This window comes from Sinohyriopsis cumingii, chromosome 3, assembly GCF_028554795.1.
Source record: "Sinohyriopsis cumingii isolate HCF-2022 chromosome 3, ASM2855479v2, whole genome shotgun sequence".
Taxonomy (NCBI): domain Eukaryota; kingdom Metazoa; phylum Mollusca; class Bivalvia; order Unionida; family Unionidae; genus Sinohyriopsis; species Sinohyriopsis cumingii.
The window spans coordinates 41,455,005-41,476,163 of NC_142963.1; the positions used below are offsets into that span (position 1 = coordinate 41,455,005).

Below are 21,159 nucleotides of genomic sequence, written 5' to 3' on the forward strand. Positions count from 1 at the left end.
CACCATACGCAGATGACCATCGTGTTCGAATTGGCTTCGTCAACAACGGTATCATGGCGTTATTTGAGAGCGCCAGATATCTTATTGACGGGCGAGAAATTGAATCAATAGAACGCGAGGTTGATGTTGCAACGACGATAATTGGGTTAGCGAGATACTCGGATGATTATACAAGATCGGCGGGCCCATCTATAATGTTCGCAAAGGACACCACTAATAACGCTGATCATCTTCAGTACATCAACGTGCTGGTGGAAAGAGATACCGCAACTAACCCACAGGCTGAAGCAGCCAATCCAGACCGCAGAGCAAGACCGGGCGCCGAGTTCAATATTATAAAAAGTCTTAACGATAATTACAATATGGGATTCGCAACACGAGTAGGAATGTTGCAAGGACCACGCCGACAGTTTTCATGCGCGATTCCACTCCATCACATATTTGGATTCTGCAGAAATGTCAGGAGGGTTATCTATGGGGCTAAGCATACAATCGCGCTGACGCGAAGGGGCGATGATAACAATGCAATATGGCGTGTTGCTGGCGTCGCTGCCGGTAAAGTCATTTTAACTAAAATGGCATTGTGGATGCCGGTGCTGACTCCATCAGTTACCACGGAAGCACGATTGTTAGCATTTATGGAACAGGGAGGGAAATCGTTGTTGAGTTGGCTAGCGGTAACAACTGATGCTAAAGAGGATAACGTCGCCGATACGTTTACATGGCACTTGGCGTCAAAACAGGGTGTTTCAGCCCCGCGTCATATATTCATAGCGCTACAGAATAGGGAACGATTGGGTAGTCAAGAACGCAGCCATATGATATTTGATCAATTAGGAGTCAGGGATGTTTCGCTGAGAATAAACGGACAACAGGAACCATCCGAGGATATACAGCTTAATTACGGCGACAACCATATCGCACGTGTGTATCATCGATTGCTGTCGTATATGGGTCGTGATCAAAACGTCGACACTGGTTTGCAAATATCACAACTTGATTTTAAAAACCTATATCCGATTTATTATTTTTCGCTGGAACATCTTGATTTAACGAGACAATCCGTCGTTGATATACACTTCCGAGCTCGTATAGCCCCGGGTGGTGTTAATTATAGAGCGGTTGCTGTCATTCTCAGCGATAAATCAATGCTGCTAGAAGGTGTTGGTGGACGAATGAGAATCGTTGATGCGCCAGTGGAAAACATGTAATTGAAAGCACAAAACGCGTTTACAATAAATGTCGTATAGTGTCGTCAGTGTAGAGTTGACTGATGGTCAAGTCAAGAAATTACGATCAAAGTCGGCTAAACAATGCGGGACCACAATAACGCTGAAGCCGTCGCAGATGGCAGGTGGTAATCATAAGATATCGTTGACGGTGCGTCAAATAAAACATTTCAATGATGCGATGAAGAATAAAAAGGGAGTTCAAATAGATTTTTCAGCCGCAGCAATTAAAAACATGGAAAAGACCGGTGGGATATTTCCGCTGTTAGCTGCGATTCCGGCATTAATTGCCGCGGCCGCACCAGCGGTGGCTAAGGCGGCTGCGTTGGGGGCCGTTGGTACCGCGGCGGGGATGGCATTGAAGAAGGCAACCGGGAAAGGCTACAAAAAAAAACGACCCGTAGCCGGAAAGGGTCTAAGACTACCGGGAACCCCGTATTCATGGTATTCGGGAAAGGGTCTAAGACTACCGGGAACCGTTTATTAACGCAGGAGTCAATGACTCCTGAGTCAATGACTCCCATGTCTAATTTTGATTTAATAGACGCCGCAAACGCGTTAGCGATAAAAAACTTCAGAGGTGTTTTTATGAGGGATCAATTACCGGCGGCTCCAAGGAATACTGAAACCGGTATAATTAACCTCGATGGGTCCTCCGGAGCGGGAACTCATTGGGTTGCATACGCGATTGATCCGCGTGCGATCGTCTATTTTGATTCATACGGGTTAGCCCCGCCGAAAGAGTTTATGCGGTATATCCGGGCGTGTTCAGCCCCGGCGTGTTCAGCCCGGGTTTTTTATTCCACGCTGCCAACACAGCAGTTAAGTGACCCACCGATATGCGGCCGTGAGGTATTGAACGTACTCGCGGCGATTTCATCATCGCGAAAACCACCTCATGTGGTTGTAAACGAATACACTAGTAGGGTCGTAGAAGCTCAACGGATTTTAGAGAATAACATTTACAATAATAATGATTGATATTTGGGGACGACCGGTTTCGGCGCTGAAAGAATCCACGGAAACGGCCGCCGCCGACATAAAAAAACTAATTGAGGATGAAATCGCTGATATGTTGAATTTAACAAGTGTTGACCCGGGCGAAATAGTTGTATTTCAAGACCGCCAGGGTAAATTGAAATCCGGTAATATGTCACTGAATGACGTTTTAACACGACAGCGTGATGCCGACGAGGGCTCTATCGCGTTGTATACCGCCGACGGACGAATCAGACCGGGTGGGCATATATCAGCGGTGACATTAGTCCAGGACGGTTTTACAAGGTTAGATAGATCGGTGACCGAACTTGACGCGCAGGTGAAAAAATCTGCCACCGAGGTGAAAAAATCTGTCGCCGAGGTGAAAAAATCTGTCACCGATATACAACTCACTACCGCTAGTTTTTTTGGAACCCCGACGGTAACCGAACCGAATCTTGCAACAATAAAAAATACTATTTTGGAGTTTACGACGCTGTCGGGCCAATTTACCTCGTTACGAAAAAATGTTAACAGGATCGATGACAACTTTGATAAATTCCTTGGTAAAAAAAATACCAAACCGGATGAAATCACAATAACTATAAATGATATCACTGCGTATGGACAGGAAATAGAAACAATCAAAACTGATGTTGCAACGAACAAAAGGAGTGTAGACGCGCATGAACGGGAAATAGAAATAATCGGCGCTAATGTTGCAACGATCATAAATAATGTAGACTCGCATGGACGGAAAATAGAAATAATCAGAACTGATGTTACAACGATCATAAATAACATGGACGCGCATACACAGGAAATAGGAACAATCAAAACTGATATTGAAGCGAACAAAAAGGGTGTGGACGCGCATACACAGGAAATAGGAACAATCAAAACTGATATTGAAGCGAACAAAAAAAATATAGACGCGTATTGGCGGGGAATAGGATTAATCAAAACTGATGTTGCAGCGAACAAAAAGGGTATAGACGTGCATACATATGAAATAGGAACAATCAAACTTGATGTTGCGGCGAACAAAAAAAGTATGACCGAGAATACACGGGAAATAGAAACAATCAAAACTAATGTTGTAACGATCATAAATAATGTAGACGCGCATGGACAGAGAATAGAAACAATTAACACTAATGCTATAGCGAGCAAAAAAAGTATAGACGTGCATGAAGGGGAAATAGAAGTACTCAAAATTAATGTTATAGCGAACAAAAAAAGTATAGACACGCATATACAGGAAATAAATACACTCATTACTAGGGTTGCAGCGAACAAAAAAGATGTGGACACGCATATACAGGAAATAGGAACGATTAAAACTGATGTTGAAGCGATTAAAGACGGACTACCGAGAGTAGCAGAGCAATTCGAAAAAATAAAAATCCCTCATGAGAACATCATCAACACAGTATACACAATTCGGCATGGATCATTCGATTGGACTCCTACACAGAATACAGTAAATATTACCGCAACTGTCAAGGGTATTTATCGATTGACACTGGTTTCAATGATGCAGTTTAATATATTATCGTCGAGTTCATCCGGGTTTAACAATACAATATCAACAATTATAGACAGGAACGCAACTGAACAGTTTACAATTTATGCCGTTGATAGAAATCTAACCCGGGCAAACATTACATGGTATGTGGAATTTGCAGCGAATCTAAGTAATTAAAAACACTAGCTCTTTTAAAATAAAAATGACCACCAAGGAAATTGAATCAGAGGTATCACCGACGTCACATCAATATCGATTCGATACCGCAAAAGAATTTTCCGCGAACTTGAAAACGCTTTCCGAACAATACCGTGCAAAAATAAAAAAATACCGCCGAAAAATAACCGCCATCGACGCGGTCGTGTACTCGGTGTCGGGTATAGTAGCTGGCGCCGGTGTTATTTTATCCACGGTGACCACGATAGCCCCGATCGCTGTTCCAATCGCTGTCTCCGCAATGACAACAGTTGCTGAAGTTGCCAACGCAATCACTAGGAAGATATCATCGTGTTTTCAGAAAAAACTCAACGAGTATACAGTAAAACATCAAATAGTATCCGACGCATACTCGAAATTATCCGGGTTGATCTCGTTATCGATTGATAATTTGTTCGTATCCGATGTTGAATTCTCCACGATGGTCCAGTTATATAGCTCCGCGATGTCAAAAATTGAGGATTTTCAACTGGAAGCCGAAACCACCTGGTTGTTAAAATTAGACACTAAAAACAACGAATAATAATAATGTCGCTGAACCCCGAAGGGTCTCAATTACTTCAGCGGATCGCGGAGAATACCACTCCGGTACAAACAAATATGATATCGATAACATCAACGAAACCCGAATTCAGTGTGAACTTCCCATCGCCGGTTCCAGTAAAGGAAATAGCGCTGGCAAAATTGCGAGTATATCACAGTTGGCCTAATATCCGAGCGGACGCATTTAACGGACAACAACCTAATAACTCGCTGGTTTTTACACGGACAAATAAACCCGATGGGACCCCAGACTGGGAGGAGGTTACAATACCAACTGGGTCATACCAAATAGAACAAATCAATAAAGAATTTCAACGCAGGATAAAATCGATCACAGGAAAGGAATCAAAAATGGCTATTACGGTTCATGAACCGACGTTATCGTCGACGATTGAAATAAGCACACCGGGGTATATGGTTGATATCTATAACAGTTCAATAAGAACCATACTAGGTTGGCCTAAGAATCCACCTCATGAAAACCCCGCGGACAAGCAATCGTATCATGAGATTAATCCCAGTTATCGAGATGTTTTGTTTGTTATGAAAAACGCGTCACCCCCCGACTGGTTTACATTTCAAGACAGGAATACCATGTATTGGTATTTTAGGTACGAGAAAACTCCTAAATCGCACGTCAATGCCGAACTTAATTTAAATGATATCGATAGGTTTTTTATCGAGATTAATCGTATTTACCAATTACAACTAGAACAGCTACGGGAAACAAAAGCACAAAAACACGTTGAGGTGTTAAATCAACTTATATCAGACATGGAATATATCAATGAACGAATCGTCGGGGTAATATCCGCTAACAGAACTGATAATAAACAAAAATTCCTAACCGAGTATAATATCGCAGAAGCCGATTTACCCGATTTCAGGTTTCCAGGATACAACGCGACAGAACTAAGAAAGTCTCTTAATGATTTTCTCGGTCCATCAACTCATATCCTCAGACACGATAACGGAGATGATGGTAGGCATATTGCTCCATACAACGTAAATATCGCATCGGTGATAGCGATCAATCTAGTGTGTGATGTTATCGAAGGGAGTTACCAGGTAGATACCAAGCAATCAAATCAAGCTCAACAGGGGTATATCCTTTATTCATTTTCACCAACAGCCCCTCCGGGATTTTTAATCGTTGAGAGTCCGATTAATCCGGTCTATATGCGATGCCATGATCGGTTTTTAACGAGAATTAATTTTAGACTTACCGATCAGTCAAATAACCTAATTGATCTGCAAGAGGAGGAGTTAGTGATCACTCTGTTTGTAAGATCATAAAGACTTTCATTGTAAATAACTCCTTAGCAGCAGGGGGGGCGATGACATCGACGCGGTCGTCGATGTGCTTACCGGACGCTGACGACGCTGGGGATCGACGCGCAGAAGGTGTTAATTAAACCAAATGACGTTTGGACGATCCCCCAACGACGTCGTCGTTTTTTTTTTACCAGGCGCTGACGACACTAGATCGTTGAGTTGCAGAAAGTAATAATTAAGCAAAATAACGATTGGACAAAATGTCCGATTCGCCCCCCCCCTGCTGCTGGTTAAGGTGTTGAGGGGGCATAGACAGTGGTCTTCAGAGAAAGCATTGGTGAGAGACATTACTACAGGTATTATAAATTTGGATTTTGGATTTCCAGGGCAAATCTGCCAGACACTTATCAACTACTGTTTAATCAACAAACGATGTAATTCTACCAACACAAGGAACTGTATTCCAGTGGAAAACGACCATGTGTGTGAATGCTACCCTGGTTATGAAGGCCAATTCTGTGAGGTGAGTATTATCAGCAAACAGGGCTGTTGGATAAAAAGCAAGGTCTTTTATTAAAAAAGTTGTCTGATACTTATAACAAGAAAAGCTACCTTTTAGAAATGTCTTTTTTCATCAGCTTTTCAAATGTAGAAAATGGAGATTTTGTTGAACATATGAATATGTGGAAATGCAGTATTACATTAGAGCATTAAACATATTCTTTTAGGGGAAGGCATTCCAAAAAAATGAAATACATTTCCATTTGTTCATGTTGTCACATAGGTACAATTATTAATGAACAACAATGATGAAACTCACATTTTATACCACTGTATTTAGCAATATTCATCTTGATCAGTCTCTCCATCCTTCCATCCAGCACTATATCATCAGCATAACTTGTCCTGCAGTTTTTGATGATTGTCAAAAACTTGGTGAATGTTATGATCAGCGTATAAAGATTTGCATATCAGACAATCAGTTTGCTACTGTGAATTTTGTTAGAGTTTTGCCATTGTTTTGTAGGATGACAATCACATTAAGACGAGTCTCGCAGTTTTTATAAAAATGGTCCGAAATGAAAATAGTGCTGACCTGACATCTGTTATGGCCACTATGTCAGCCATCCTGAAGATCATGGTATCACTACTCCTTTTTAAATGGAGGTAAACAGGGTGGCTCAGTAGTTAGCAGGTAAGACTCAAGACTGAAAGGGTATAGATTTGAATCCTACTATTGCACTAGCCTCGGTCAGTTACCATGGTGTGTTCATGGGCAAGGCACTCTTCTCCAGTTGCCTTGGCACTAAATAACATTTGTTACTTAAAGCACCAAACCAAAATCTCGCAAATTGAAAGCCATATTGATATGATGTTATAAGGTGAAGACTCCTTGTCTTTAGTATGTCCTAACTGAAAATAAAATGCTGATCTGGTAGCCAGTATAGACACCATGTATGTCCTCTTGAAAACCTTGCTATCACTAAACCCTTTGAATTGATGACCATGTCAATACAGGGCTTTAACCAAAAGACGTCTTGTGTTATCTCATTGCTTTTATAATAAATAAGACTTAACATCCAATATGGCCAGTATAGTAACTATTTTGAAAATCTAGATATCACTGAAGAATATCCAAAATCATTTCAACACTCAGCCACTGTTATGAATCATGTCTATATGCATTACTAAATAAAATCATTTAGATGTATTCACTCTGCTTCCTGTGCCATTGTGTGTGGTGTTTGTGATACTACTTGTAGACTTGCATTGGAAATGAAAGAGCTGTCTATAATTGCCTTTTGGTGTAAAGTTCAAAGGTCACTGTCACTTGGACTTATATCAAAGATTGTTGGTGTCAGTGCCCAAAATTATTAGTCTTGAATTGCTTAATATAAATTGTAAGCATTTATTTTGGTTTTTGCAAATAATGCCTTAAAAATAAAACCAATTGAGTTTAGATTACATGTCACTGTGGATTGCAAAATGGCTAAAATTGCATTGAGTCAAGGAATAAAAAATGTTTTATTCACTTCAGCTAAAGTTCCAGAACATATACTTTTACAAAACTTTGTGATGTGTTTTCTGTTGAACCAAGTTTTCATTGAAAATCATATAGAAAATACAGAATACATAACAACATACATTGGGCAGTTGTGTAATGTTCTGATCATGGATATCTTGTTTGCTAAATTTATGTAAATGTTATATTCCATTTGAATGCTGTTTAAATTGCTCCAGTGGCCTAGTGGTTAGAGCATCGTCCTCGTATGTGGGAGGTTCGAACCCTAGCCAAGTCATACCAAAGACTTATAAGTATGGTACTAGCAGCTGCCTCCCTAGGCACTCAGCATTAAGAGGTTAGTGTTAGGACTGGTCAGCCTGGTGTCAGGATAATTTGACTGGGTGGGAAATCATGCTATATGTCTGCAGCATGATGCCCCAGTGTTAGACATCACTTATAATAAACTGTCACACTACAGACATCATAGTGATATGACTGAAATTTATTTAAAGCTACATTAAAAATCCAAAACACACACACATGCACACACACTGAAAGATGTTTAAATTATTTATTCCAGCTTTAGAAAATCTTATTTACCCAAAATGGTAGTTGCTCAAAAAGCCGTAAAGAGTTGTCTAGTAATTAAAATATATACAGTTGACCCAAGCTTTTTACAGAAATAACAGAATTAAAATGTGTTTCTTTTTATATGCATAGATTAATATTGATGAGTGTGCCAGTCAGCCATGTTACCATGGTGGTACTTGTAAAGACGGTATCAACCAATACATCTGCGACTGTACAGCTGGCTGGACTGGGGCAAATTGTAACCAGCTAAGGCAACCATGTAACCCGCAAAGCCCCTGTGTTGGACAAGCTATGTGTAACAACATATTTGATGATTTCTACTGTGAGTAAGTATGATGGTCATTATGTATCAATTATCCCAGGAAACATGACTTGTTAGTTGATGAATAATGGGTACTGTGAATGCATTTTCAAAACTGTCTTAGTAGAATTTCAATGTAGTAATAACATAGGCATCTGTGTGCAATGTCAAACCATATATCCAGCCATGCCACAGACTTGCCTCAATGTTAAAGTCTTTAGTAATAATGTAGGCATCTGTGTGCATGTCAAGCCATACATTTATCCATACCACAGACTTGCCACAATGTTAAAGTCTTGTGTAATAATGTAGGCATCTGTGTGCATGTCACACCATACATTTAGCCACATCACACCATACATTTAGCCATATCACAGACTTGCCTCAATGTTAAAGTCTTTAGTAATAATGTAGGCATATGTGGGCATGTCAAGCCATACATTTAGACATACCATAGACTTGCCACAATGTTAAAGTCTTGAGTAATAACATAGGCATCTGTGTGCATGTCAGACCATACATCTAGCCATACCATAGACTTACCTCAATGTTAAAGTCTTTACTGTGCCATTATTATGAAAACTCTGAGGCAGACTCAAGATGTTGGGGATGGCCATCTTTGTGTTGCTCCACACCTGTGATAGCAAGTGAGGCATTCATATTTTTTTGCTGCTGTCCATCCATATATCTGTTAAGTTTGTACATCCATCCTGAAACCACTTTTAAGTATAATACAACAGTACTGTTGGACTTCAAGCAATGAAATTTTTAATAATTTACCATGGTAATTGTAGATTTTCAGGCCATTTCAGCAGTTTTTAAATTACCCATTGTGCCCATTTTGAACTTCTTGGACTTTGATTTATTTTGCCAAAATCTTGTTAACATGATTAAGTAAAGAGCACCTGAGGTAGACAAGTGAAACTGAGCAGGAATATATGTAGTGATATGTAGAGGCCACATATTTATATCAATTTCTAACTTCTTTTTTTTAAAAACATACTTTTTAATTAAATTTTGGTAGCATGATTTTTTTAAAAAATCATAAAGGTAGTGAAATGAGATTGGGTATGCATACTTTTTTGAATAAATGGATGACCTGACTAGACATTTTCATGCCATGGTAGCAGTTTTTGACATTTGTATAAAAAAATTGACATTGATTTGTTGGGGTATAAAGTGTCTGAAATAGGGTTATACATCTGTATATGTTTTACAAGCAAAATTGTATTGTTATATATTTCTGTCGATGTCATCTTTTATGTTTTTGTGAAAAAATGACATTTGGAAGTATGTGTAGTTTACAAAGATGGATGGATCCTGATATTCTCATACGTTAATCCAGTTTTCCTTCAGTTTAATTTGCAGTTGGTGGCATCATCAAAGTCCATGAATATCGCTATCCCAAAATCAGTGAATATTAGTATCCCCAAGTCCATGATAATTAATTTCCCGAGAATATAACATGATTCACAGTTGAAAATATTAAAGTTAAATGTCTTTCAGTGTAGATTGTTGTAATGACATGACAACTATGCTCAGCCTGCAAAAAAGGTTATAGCTTCTGTTTTCCTGTTACTGGGTTTGTGAGGTTGCTGAATGTTCTCCAACAGTCCTCACATATGTCCAACTCACAGGGGATGTTCCTGACATGGACTTCAAAAATATATTGCTTCTTTTTGTTACTGGGCCACATCCAAAAAATCTGTTTTCATTTTTCAACACAGTAAAATATAACAAAGTTTTAGACTTGAAATAAACAATGAAAAAATACATAGTGTATTTATGCTTGATTCATAATTTATCCCAGCTTTGGCATGAAATATGTTGCAATACATTTGTAAGTGATATATTTTATGTAGGTAAGAAATTTACTTTATGTGCCAGAAAATAGCAAACAGTTGAAAAATACAAATGATGCATACCTTTTAAACACACAATGTGAATTCAGGACCTTTGCTACTCAACTGCACATGCTTCAAGTCTGGTACCTAAGCATTTTTGAACTAGTAATATTTCTTAGCCAGCAGTTTTCTGGAATTGGAAGAAAGCAGATGTATTGGCATTTTGCCATGAACTGAAAAAGAAATATGTGAGAGCTGTCCATAAATATTCCAATTAAAAGATGTATAAGAATGAGTAATTTTTCAAGTATACAACATGATATAAAATCTAAGACTCAATAAAAGACTAAGGATATAGGTTAGTTACCTTTATAAAATATTCAAAGTTGTCAACAAGTTTAGGAATTTGCAAGTGGAAATCTGATGTCCTAGACCCAGACCCAGACACAAATAAACATGTTTGTCTCAATTGATAATGATCTTAATATTTAACCCATACTCATAGAGGAATATTAGCTATGTATTATGTTGTTTATAAATAAATGTTACTGGTCAGATACACTATGACCTTGATTTTCTGGACAAAGTCAAGTACAAAATACAAATGTACATAACATACAATTAAGAAAGCCAACAAATAATGCAAATTAAAAATACATAACAACTGAGACCAACAAAACAGTAATTGGAAGAAATATTTATTATTCAGATAAGCTTTTAAAAAATCTTTGACAAGCAGATAGCTTTCTTGATTTGTTGCAACTACTGTTATGCACACACACAAATTTAATTGCCCGTCTCTCTCAAATCACATGATAAACATGTTTATTTTTGGGGCTCTAATTTTTTTCATATTTTGGGGTGTTAATAGTAAAGCTGGTACTGATGATGTATTTTTACATTTACTTAATATATATAAAAATACATATTTTTCACTTTTGTGATACCCTCAGTAAACCTAAGAGCACTGAAAACCAGAAATTAAATTTAGTCCCAAAAGTTGATTTATTTTACGTTTCTTTTTTTGTTGTAATATGTTCTGCTCATCTTTAATTATCCAATGGAAGTAATACACCTATGGAGTTTTGTTGACAGGTGCCCAGCCAGTACATATGGTAAGATGTGTGAGAATGCCCCAAATCCTTGCAAGGATTACAACAAATGCCAGAATTCTGCCACCTGTAATGGCCTGTTGGGCAATATGACCTGTACCTGTCCAAATGACAGTAAGTACACATAACACATACACTATAATCTGTTCATTTTATTACACAGATATATTAATGTATTGTAAATCTTTTATCCAGATGCAATATTTGTTCCATTTGGTTAGGTTGCCATTCCTGCTTCTAGGTATAGGGAAAGATTTTGCTATATTTTTCCTCTTTTGTGTAAGAACAAGTCTTTAAGTATAGAACAGTAATGCAAATATTTTCTATTCCACCTCACATGACTCTTCAACTCACATAATGTCAGGCTAGAATTTTACTGGTGCACCACTACTTATTTTTCTTGTATTTTATGACATATCATTCAGTTCATCGCAGATATCTTCTGTGTTTGTAGTGCTTTCATTTCAGAATGTTGTTACACAACTCCCTCAATAAATTGTGCCCTGATAATTTGCGAACCCACTTATAATGCAGGGTCAGGCATGGATCCCTTTTTATAAACCAGAAAATACCCCCAAAATTAATCTCTATTTGTTGAACTTGAAGAAAATCACGATCAAAATTGGTAATGGAAACTTTGATGTATCGCAGGTCGAAAACGGTAGATAGGACCTGGAAGTTAATCAGCACTATGAAATATCAAGTTTAAAAATAGGTCATGCAATTTTTGCATTTTATTTCCAAACGACATTCCTAGTACACCGCATTTAAAGATACATAAGGAAATGTTGATCAACGAAAATGTCACTCATGCCGGGTGGAGGCAGTACTTTAATAAATAAATACAAATTAAATAATTTTTTTATCAATTGAAATTTGTGTTCTAGTTCTATCTTTTTTTCCTTTTAATTGTAATCACCATAAATGCAATGTGTCCACTTGTAATTAAATTGTAAATTAATTAATTAAATATAGTTTGAGTAACACACAGTACATCATTCTCTGGCCCCTTGCTGGGCCCCTCTTTGTATACTATGGTTACTCTGCCAGACATGAAGTCAGTGCAGCCAGTATGTTAATAAGCTAGTAACTAAATTTAGATATTTTCATGTAGAACCAATCAGACGACCGAGCTGGAGCACGTGATGAAACATTGTCTGTTGTATGAGGCATTCAGTCAGCAACTGGGATGCCTGTGGAGATGTGTACTTTTCAGTGTCGATGCTGCATTTAACGTAAAAAGTTATCTGCAGAAAGAACCACCTGCCTCCCCTCCTTCCACCATGTCATTCATTTTGGGGCATTACCTGTATAGCATACTGTTCCAGTTCTGTTCTCGGGCTTATTGCCCAAGTTCATGCATTCATAACTTGTTTGATCCCCAATTGTCAGTACTTGAATATACTTTAGGCTGTAAACACTTCATACACGTTTTCCATGGTGCATGTATGCAGTATCGGCTGATGTTTGTTATCATAGCAATCCTCGGGGTCAGACTTATTGAGTTTCAGTTATTTGTCCCCATATACCTTGTATCAGCTGCTTGTGGCTCCACATACAGTGTCGGACAGTCTGCACAACCCTACAAACTCCCCAGAGTCTCTCTTCCTGAGGTATTCCTATGAAACAAAAGACCATTGCCAAGTTTCAGGCATTCATAACTTTGCTTTTGAACCCCCAATTTGTGTCAGTACTTAAACGTACTCAACTATTATGTGCATATATACTTCATACCCGCTTCCTAAGGTGCATGTATGGAGTATCGGCTGATGTTTGTTATTATGGCATCCTCAGGATCAGACTTGTCGAGTTTCGGTTATCAGTGTCCCTATATACCTTGTATCAGCCAGTTGCGGCTCCACATACAGGTGTCAGACACACTTCACAACCCTTCAAACTCCCACAAGTCTCTCTTCCTGAGTAATTCCTATAGAACAAACAATTTAGAGCTAGGTTGGTGCAGTGTGCTGTGACAGGACTTGCCCCCGTTATGCCAAAGATTATTTTATATGTATAATAAAGTGTCTATTGAACCTGTGTATTGTGTGTTATTTAAATGAAAAATGCATCAATCGACCGTAACAGTATGTCCGCGAGCGTTTCTCTGAGAACCTAATTAAGTTGCCTACCGTGTTTTGATAACTGACTTCCAGAAGTATTTGTTGTACTGTTGCACTGAATTAAAAGCTGGCCTCCTTTGTATTATGAAGTTAATAATGTCTTTCAAATCAAATAAAGGAGGTGGAATAAAAGAAAAGTTAAAAGGCACGAAAATCCTACAAACTTAATATCTAGGGGCCTCGGTCACTGTCGGGTGAACTCTTTCATAACTGTGATCAAAGATAACAAGGCAGCCAAGTGAAATGAATACTTTGTAAAATAAAGAGTTTGATTTCACAGATACGGATCATTGTGAGCAAGCAAGTTTCAGAGAATTCTTGAACTGGCACTTCGATATATCCTCAAGGATGATAAGAAGTTTCATTATTACTGCCAATGAAATCACAACATCAATCTTTTACTAATTGAACAATACAAAAATTAAGTTTCGACGCAGACAATTGTCTCACAAAATAAATGTTGTGTGTTTTTGAAAAAAAGGAATCTTGTTTGTTGGTGTATCAACAGTTAGTCTAGTTCCCTGCTCTGTGACTCCCGATTTGGCATAATATTAAACACCAATACGGGAACCAGACTCATCAAGAAAACAAAAAGCAGTGACTTAATACACATGTTTGTTTCACGTGCACATGACGATTGCTGGAACCAGTTGGAACAATCTTTCTTATGTTGGACATTTTGAAAATAAATGTTATTTATCAGAATAACGAACAGCTTCATTAGAAAAAGCGCATTATTAAAAATTAATATCATTGTAATTGTATTATGAGGATTCAGTCAATAAACAGCCCAGTTCCCTAACACCGCTCCCCCCCCTCCATTTTTTGAAGGTCCCTTGGTAACTCACACCTTGCTCATAGTGCGGTCTATGTTTGTGGAGCCCATTGTGCACGAGTTGTCAAGGGAGAGTTGTATTTTAGTGCTTAATAACTTTTCTGAGTTTACACCACATTTTTGTGGTGTAAAGCTCATGTTAAATATTGAATGTGTTAAGGATTTTCAGTGAACATTTTGCCAAATATGTATAGATTTGACCTCATCACTCCTTGGTTGGGATTTCTCTATGCCTCACCAATACATATACACTTGTATATATGTTGACTGTGTTGATAAACTGCCTGTGTTGACAAGAGAGTAAAGTCCCATGACTTTTTTGTTACTACTAAATTTGTCATGCTTATGTTGACAGCAAAATGTAAAACAATGTATATATCGAGAGAAGCCGTAGGTTCCAACTTAACAAATTCTTAGTTTCCTAATCATTCATGTTGACAAGCTGCCACTTCCAACCCATATTTTTATTCTACATTTATTTCAGCTTTAATGCTCCTGCAACATTAACAAACATGCATTTGGTTGCTTCTTCCAGGGTTCCCACGCTACCAGGAAATCGGAAAAAAGTTGTGAGAAATGATAATTTGTTTCCCAACCATGAATAGTCCTTGAATTTTGAAAATGTTGATGAAATGAAAGTCGGGAAATTTCTCCACTACTTGATGCCCGAAACAATTATGTAATTGAGTCATAACTGAACTGACCCTGAGTTAAATTTATTGAGTTCTGACCAGAATGTATCGTTTGGGTGCTTGCCCTAAACAAATTTGTTAAGTCAATCCAAATGTTCAGTGCATTAGATTCACCTAGTAGATTTATTTTCCACAGTTATCTCGAATATCCATATTTTTCCTTACATGGAAGGTATAAAAACCAGTCTAGCATCAGAAGAGGCCAACATGGTGGGGACAAAGCTTAGTCACTTACCAGATGGACATTGTTGAATTCTTTGTTAAATCAAGTCATACCTGCATGTAATCAATACGAAAATGATATATTTTCTCAGAAATTGAGAGTATTAAATGTCATTAATCTGCTGAAAGACAAGATAAAACTACAGCATTCATGAAATTTGACCTGGTACTCAGATTTGCATTGCTAGTCACACGAGTACACAAATCTCACAACCCACATTTTCAAATGTTGTAGAAAAAACAACATTAAATGAAATTTGTATACTGGTTGTAATAAGAATACAAAAAAGAAAGAACACAAAATTCTCTCTCTCTCTCTCTCTCTCTCTATATATATATATATATATATATATATATATATATATATATTCCGTGAACAACTATTGGGGTTTTGTTGTATCACATGATTACCATGTTATGTGCTTTCTGCTTTATGAATCTGACTGGCCAGATTGTGCGATAGTGACTGGTTTCTGTCATTCTCTAAACAAATACATTGAGAAATATATGTTCTTTCTGGCTTTTACAAAATGTATCAGACTTTCATGTAATATAATTTAGTTTTTGTACAACAACATTAAAATGGAGTTTGTTGTTGATATCACATGATTATGGCACTTTCGATGTAGTTGTTTGAGATTTGTGAAGTCATGTGACTAGTAATGCAAATGACAACTACAATGTCAGGTTTCATCTATGCTGTAGTTTTGTCTGGTCTCTCAGTAAATTAAAGACATAACGATTATAATACTTGCCATTTCTGAGAAAATCATTTTCCTATTGATTTCATGCAGGTATAAGTCATTCCAACATTGTTTAAATTTTATAGGCCTGCTGGTAAGTGACTACCACATGCCACTACTGCACAGTGGCAGCAAATTCTAAATTCTAAATTTTCTATATGCAATTGCTCAATTGCTCTGTCCCCACACCCAAACTTTAATGTCCAAATGTGAAAAATGGGGTGAAACATTTGGAGGAAACCCAGATTAGAAAATGGACTGCTATTCATTGTAAGCCAAAAATTATCTCCAAAATGTCGAATCTCTGAGCTGAATGCTGGTGTGAAACTATTACACAGTGGCATGTAGCTTGAAGCATTGGTTTCAGATCTTAATATAATGCTGGAGAAATTGGAAATTGTCGTCCCTTGTATTATATATATTAAAAACTATACTAGCCCCTGTATCAATAAAGGTTTGGTGACTGGTTTATTGAATTACAAGAAGTCAAGTTGATCTTTAAAGAAACGTCGGTCCTTGTTTATGTGCAATAATACAGTATATAATTTTTTAAGTCTTTTGTCAAAATTTAAATAAACCCTTTTGTATATGTTTTTATAAAAAAGTGAATGATGTTTAATCAAATCGTCTTCAGGAGTTTAGGTTGTTTCAAAAATCTTGTTTGGGATTTTATTGGCACAGATAAATTCAGGGTTAAACTTTTTCATCACAAGATAAGACTATAATACTTTGCTTCTATTGTTTTTATTCTTTTCATACTGTGATAGTAAATGTTTAATTCATATGATATATATATATATATATATATATATATATATATATATATATATATATATATATATATATATATATTCATTAGAATTAAAGGTTCAAAAGGAAACAAAACATGTTCATTATGTTGTTTCCACTTAGCAACATAAAGCATGGTGGCAAAGTAAAGTTAAAATTTGTATTATGCACATTGAATTGACCACATGCCAAATTATAGGTATATAGTCAAATTTGTTTCGTGTGATACATTTTTGGTTTTGTGCATATCATCTTTTCTGACTTAGATGTTTTAGAGAGTCTTGAAAGAGAAACATCTTTAGATTTAAAAATGGTTATTTTTTAATCTAAAATGTATTTTAATTCCATTCAGTAATGGTCATATGTGAACCTTGAAAAAAATAATTTCATCCCGTAAAAACCCTTGAAATGACCTGGAAATTTATCTTTAGAAAAACATGGGAATCATGTCCTTCAATGTTGGCAACAATAAATAAATATCATAATGAATTGTTTAGTTACACTTGTTGTTTGACAGTAGGATATAGATCCAACTGAGGACTACCATTTTTTATTCCTGTTTTTTATTCCTGTATTTTTTAATAAGATGTGATTGATACATGAATTTCTGTTGTGTAATCTTTACTCAAATTCGTGGATATTACTAATAAATGTTCTTAACTCGTTAATTATATTATAGAAAGCTAACAAAAATTGTCAAGATACAAGTGTTTATCACAGGAGATTTTTTTCTCTATTTAATCATACAGCCATATTCCCTGATACGAGAAAGATCTTGCCCCCTTCTCCGTGTTATTTTGCTTGACATACCTTATTGCCTTCATAAAGCTTTGTCAAAGAGAAAATAGTAAATGGAAATTATTCAAAATACATACTATACTCCTTAAATTTAAAAGATATATAGTATATTTTAGATACCAATTTCACAATATTTATATCCATATAAGCTCCGTTTAGTTTAAATCCCAAGAATGATCATTTAGCATGTGGAGTACACTTCCTGTAGTTATGCAGCATTTGTTTGATCATTGTTCATTATAGCTGAACTAGTTCATCAGGTCCTGCTTGTTTCCTTCAATGTTTTCAATTACAAGGTTCTTTGATTTCAATCACAAATCTCATGAGTACAGAATCATCATGTTATTGTGAGGAGATTTCCCATACTAACAGGAAATTGGAAAAAGAACAGGTTTGTTCTCATATGGGAAAAACCTTTAATTTTGCAAATAAAATTTGATCAGAGTCAGGGAAAACAGAATTTTCAGCATCCACAAAATAGTTTGTAATTAAGTTGTAAATGAACTGAGTTAAATTTATTGAGTTGGCTACAGTTGCTACATGGGGGATTTGGGTGCTTGTCCTAAAAGAGTTTTGTAGTCAATCTCTGTGCTCAGGCAATCAAATTGCTTAGATTGTTTACTAGATTGTTTAGTAGATTGTTTAATTCTTACTGCCCTCTACATAGATATCTTTTCTGATGTTGAAGATAAGAAGACCAGTCTTGCATCCAGCTAAATCAGCACATTGTTTTCAAAGTGTAATATCAATAAAGTGTAATCTCAACAAATGTTGGAGAAATGTAAACAAGCATTATCTTCCCCAGTTCCGTTTTTAATATGTAACGGTAATGAAAATATTTTGTGATGAATCAACTTATTAATAGGTCATTTGTACTAGGAACATATTGTTAAGCATTGTTGTCAATAGTTACACCATCACCTTGCCTTTGTGGTTAATTTTTCTGTCAGACTATCCTAAATCAGTAGAAATGTAATGACTGTTTGAATAATTTTTATTCAAATACACATGATCTGAGAGTCCATAACAGTGACGGCATTAATTATATAGTCTATAGTCAACTACATTTCAAAGTAGATGTAAGGGCACCAACCAGACAAAAGCATGGCTCAGATAGACCACTTGTTCTCTAAATTTTGTCTGTGCCAAGAAAAACCTTATTACTTACTCATCTCTGGTGATGTAGATTCATGCCTATGTGTATTTTGTGCTCTTATCAAGCTCTGAACCTCAACATTCCTTATAATCTAGCATTTATCAATTATTGATTACTTTGCCTATTTTGTCCACTTGTTGTCAGTACAGAACATGTCACAACAGAGATAACAATGGCATTTTACATAAGCTAATAGCGCAAACTTGATACATGTACTAAAATGGATTCAAATGATAAAAATATTATATTCTGAGTGAAGACACCAAGAAGACTTTCTAGCTGGTCATAAATAAAATTGATGCCATCTTTTATCACAACTCTGCTTGAGGAGAAGATCATATTAAGGTTGACTGCTCCAGTGGCCTAGTGGTTAGAGCATCCACCTCGGATGTGGGAGGTCGTGGATTCGATCCTCGACTGTGTTATACCAGCTGCCTCGTTTGGCGTTCAGCATAAGGAGGTTAGTATTAGGACTGGTTGGCCTGGTGTCAGAATAATGTGACTGGGTGGGACATCATGCTACATGTCTGCGGCATGATGTCCCAGTGCTAGACATCACTATAAACTTCCAGATTGCAGACATCGTAGTGATATGACTGAAAAATTGAGGTTGAGTATTCACCAGAATACTTATGATGTCCAGTTTATCATAAATTAAAATGATGCTAATATTATGTACAGTAAATCTTTCTATTACTCCTGAATGGAAAGTCATATCTTTAGAACATTGTATATCTACTCCTTTCCAGATATCAACATGGATTATTCAACAGTAGACCTGTTTTAATACATAGTTGGTCCTAAATGAAAATGGTACCAGTTGTGCATCCAATACTGATGCCGTGACAACTTGTCACTACTCCCCATGAATGGATGATCATTATAGCATGAGGTTTTAATCAGAAGATTTCTAATGTTCACCTTGAAAGTGGTGCCAAACTGACAATCAATACATGTCCCACAGTAACTAATTTGAAACTCTTGTGATTACTGAAAAATATCAGAGATGGTTTCAGTATTTGACAGTTAAATGAAAGAAATGGTTTTATCTTGAATTCCTTTGAAATTCTTTAGACCCATTCGAGTGTCAGTTCTTTTGAAGTGCTATGGTTTTATTAGAAACATAGTGTAGTCAATATAGTGAAATTCAATGTTTCAGATTCTTCTGTTACTATAATAGTCATGCTCTTATTTCATCGCAAGCAATAGTGAAATTTCTGCTCATTAATGAGCAAGCCTACTTGGGCATCTTCAGGAATGTTAAATTCACTAGAAACTGTCAAACTTGCTTCTTTATAATGAATCCTATCTGAAACAACCTTTTTTATCTACAGATGACACATATTGCTTGACTCTGTTGTTATTCCTGATCCCATTTATAAATGAGTAGGGTAAAACTCTAATTAGTGTTAGATATTTAATGATGTCACAGACTTATACTTAGTCTGTGATCAACTGAAATGAGCTAACTTGAAAACAACAGAATGCTACAATTCTCATGTTCTTTAACTCTTTTTGTTGCATGTAGGCCTTTTACTTGAGTTGATACAAAATGATATAATTATCATGATAATACACTTCCACATGTCAGAGATAAAAGCATAGTTGGCATGTAGGTTGTCATAGAGACACTTGTAGGCTTTGCTGTGACTGTTCGTTGTCTTTTCTTTGAATATATGAAGGCATATGCATTTTTGATGATTACACTTAATAACCAAATTTAAAAATAAAATAAGACACAAGAATTTCACACAACAAGACTTATTTAATTGGTACTTATTTCTTATAGTGTTAACATCAGTAGGCATTATTAATATTTTAACTGATCAGTATTTCTTTATTTATTGTTTACAGTGTACTGAGATTTATTTTAAAAAATAAAATGTAAGAAAATGTGACATGCTATTAAAAGTTGCAAATTTCATAATGTTTAATTAAATTTATGGGCTCTGACAGCTGTTTTAAAGGTTTAAATAGAAAAAGATTTAATTGACCAATATTTTTATTGCAGTTTTATTCACATTCAGTACATAGGGTCCTATTTGATGTAATGTTTTAAATTAAATGTGGGTTCCACACCTGCTCCCAGATCATAGGTGTGTTCATAAGTTATCCAACCATGCTAAAATGAGGAAGCAGAATCTGTAATAACCACACAGAAATAGCAAATTCATAGTTATCT

The 21,159-nt window shown here is 36.4% G+C and overlaps 1 protein-coding gene across 1 annotated transcript in view; it reads left to right on the plus strand.

Annotated features, from left to right (window-relative positions):
* LOC149802750 (uncharacterized) overlaps window positions 1-21,159 on the plus strand; it is a 248,263-nt gene that overhangs the window by 218,939 nt on the left and 8,165 nt on the right. The window contains exons 45-47 of the mRNA XM_089953826.1: window positions 6,156-6,292; window positions 8,495-8,691; window positions 11,606-11,736. Coding sequence (XP_089809952.1) covers window positions 6,156-6,292; window positions 8,495-8,691; window positions 11,606-11,736 — 465 coding nt within the window. The remainder of the gene's footprint in view (window positions 1-6,155; window positions 6,293-8,494; window positions 8,692-11,605; window positions 11,737-21,159) is intronic.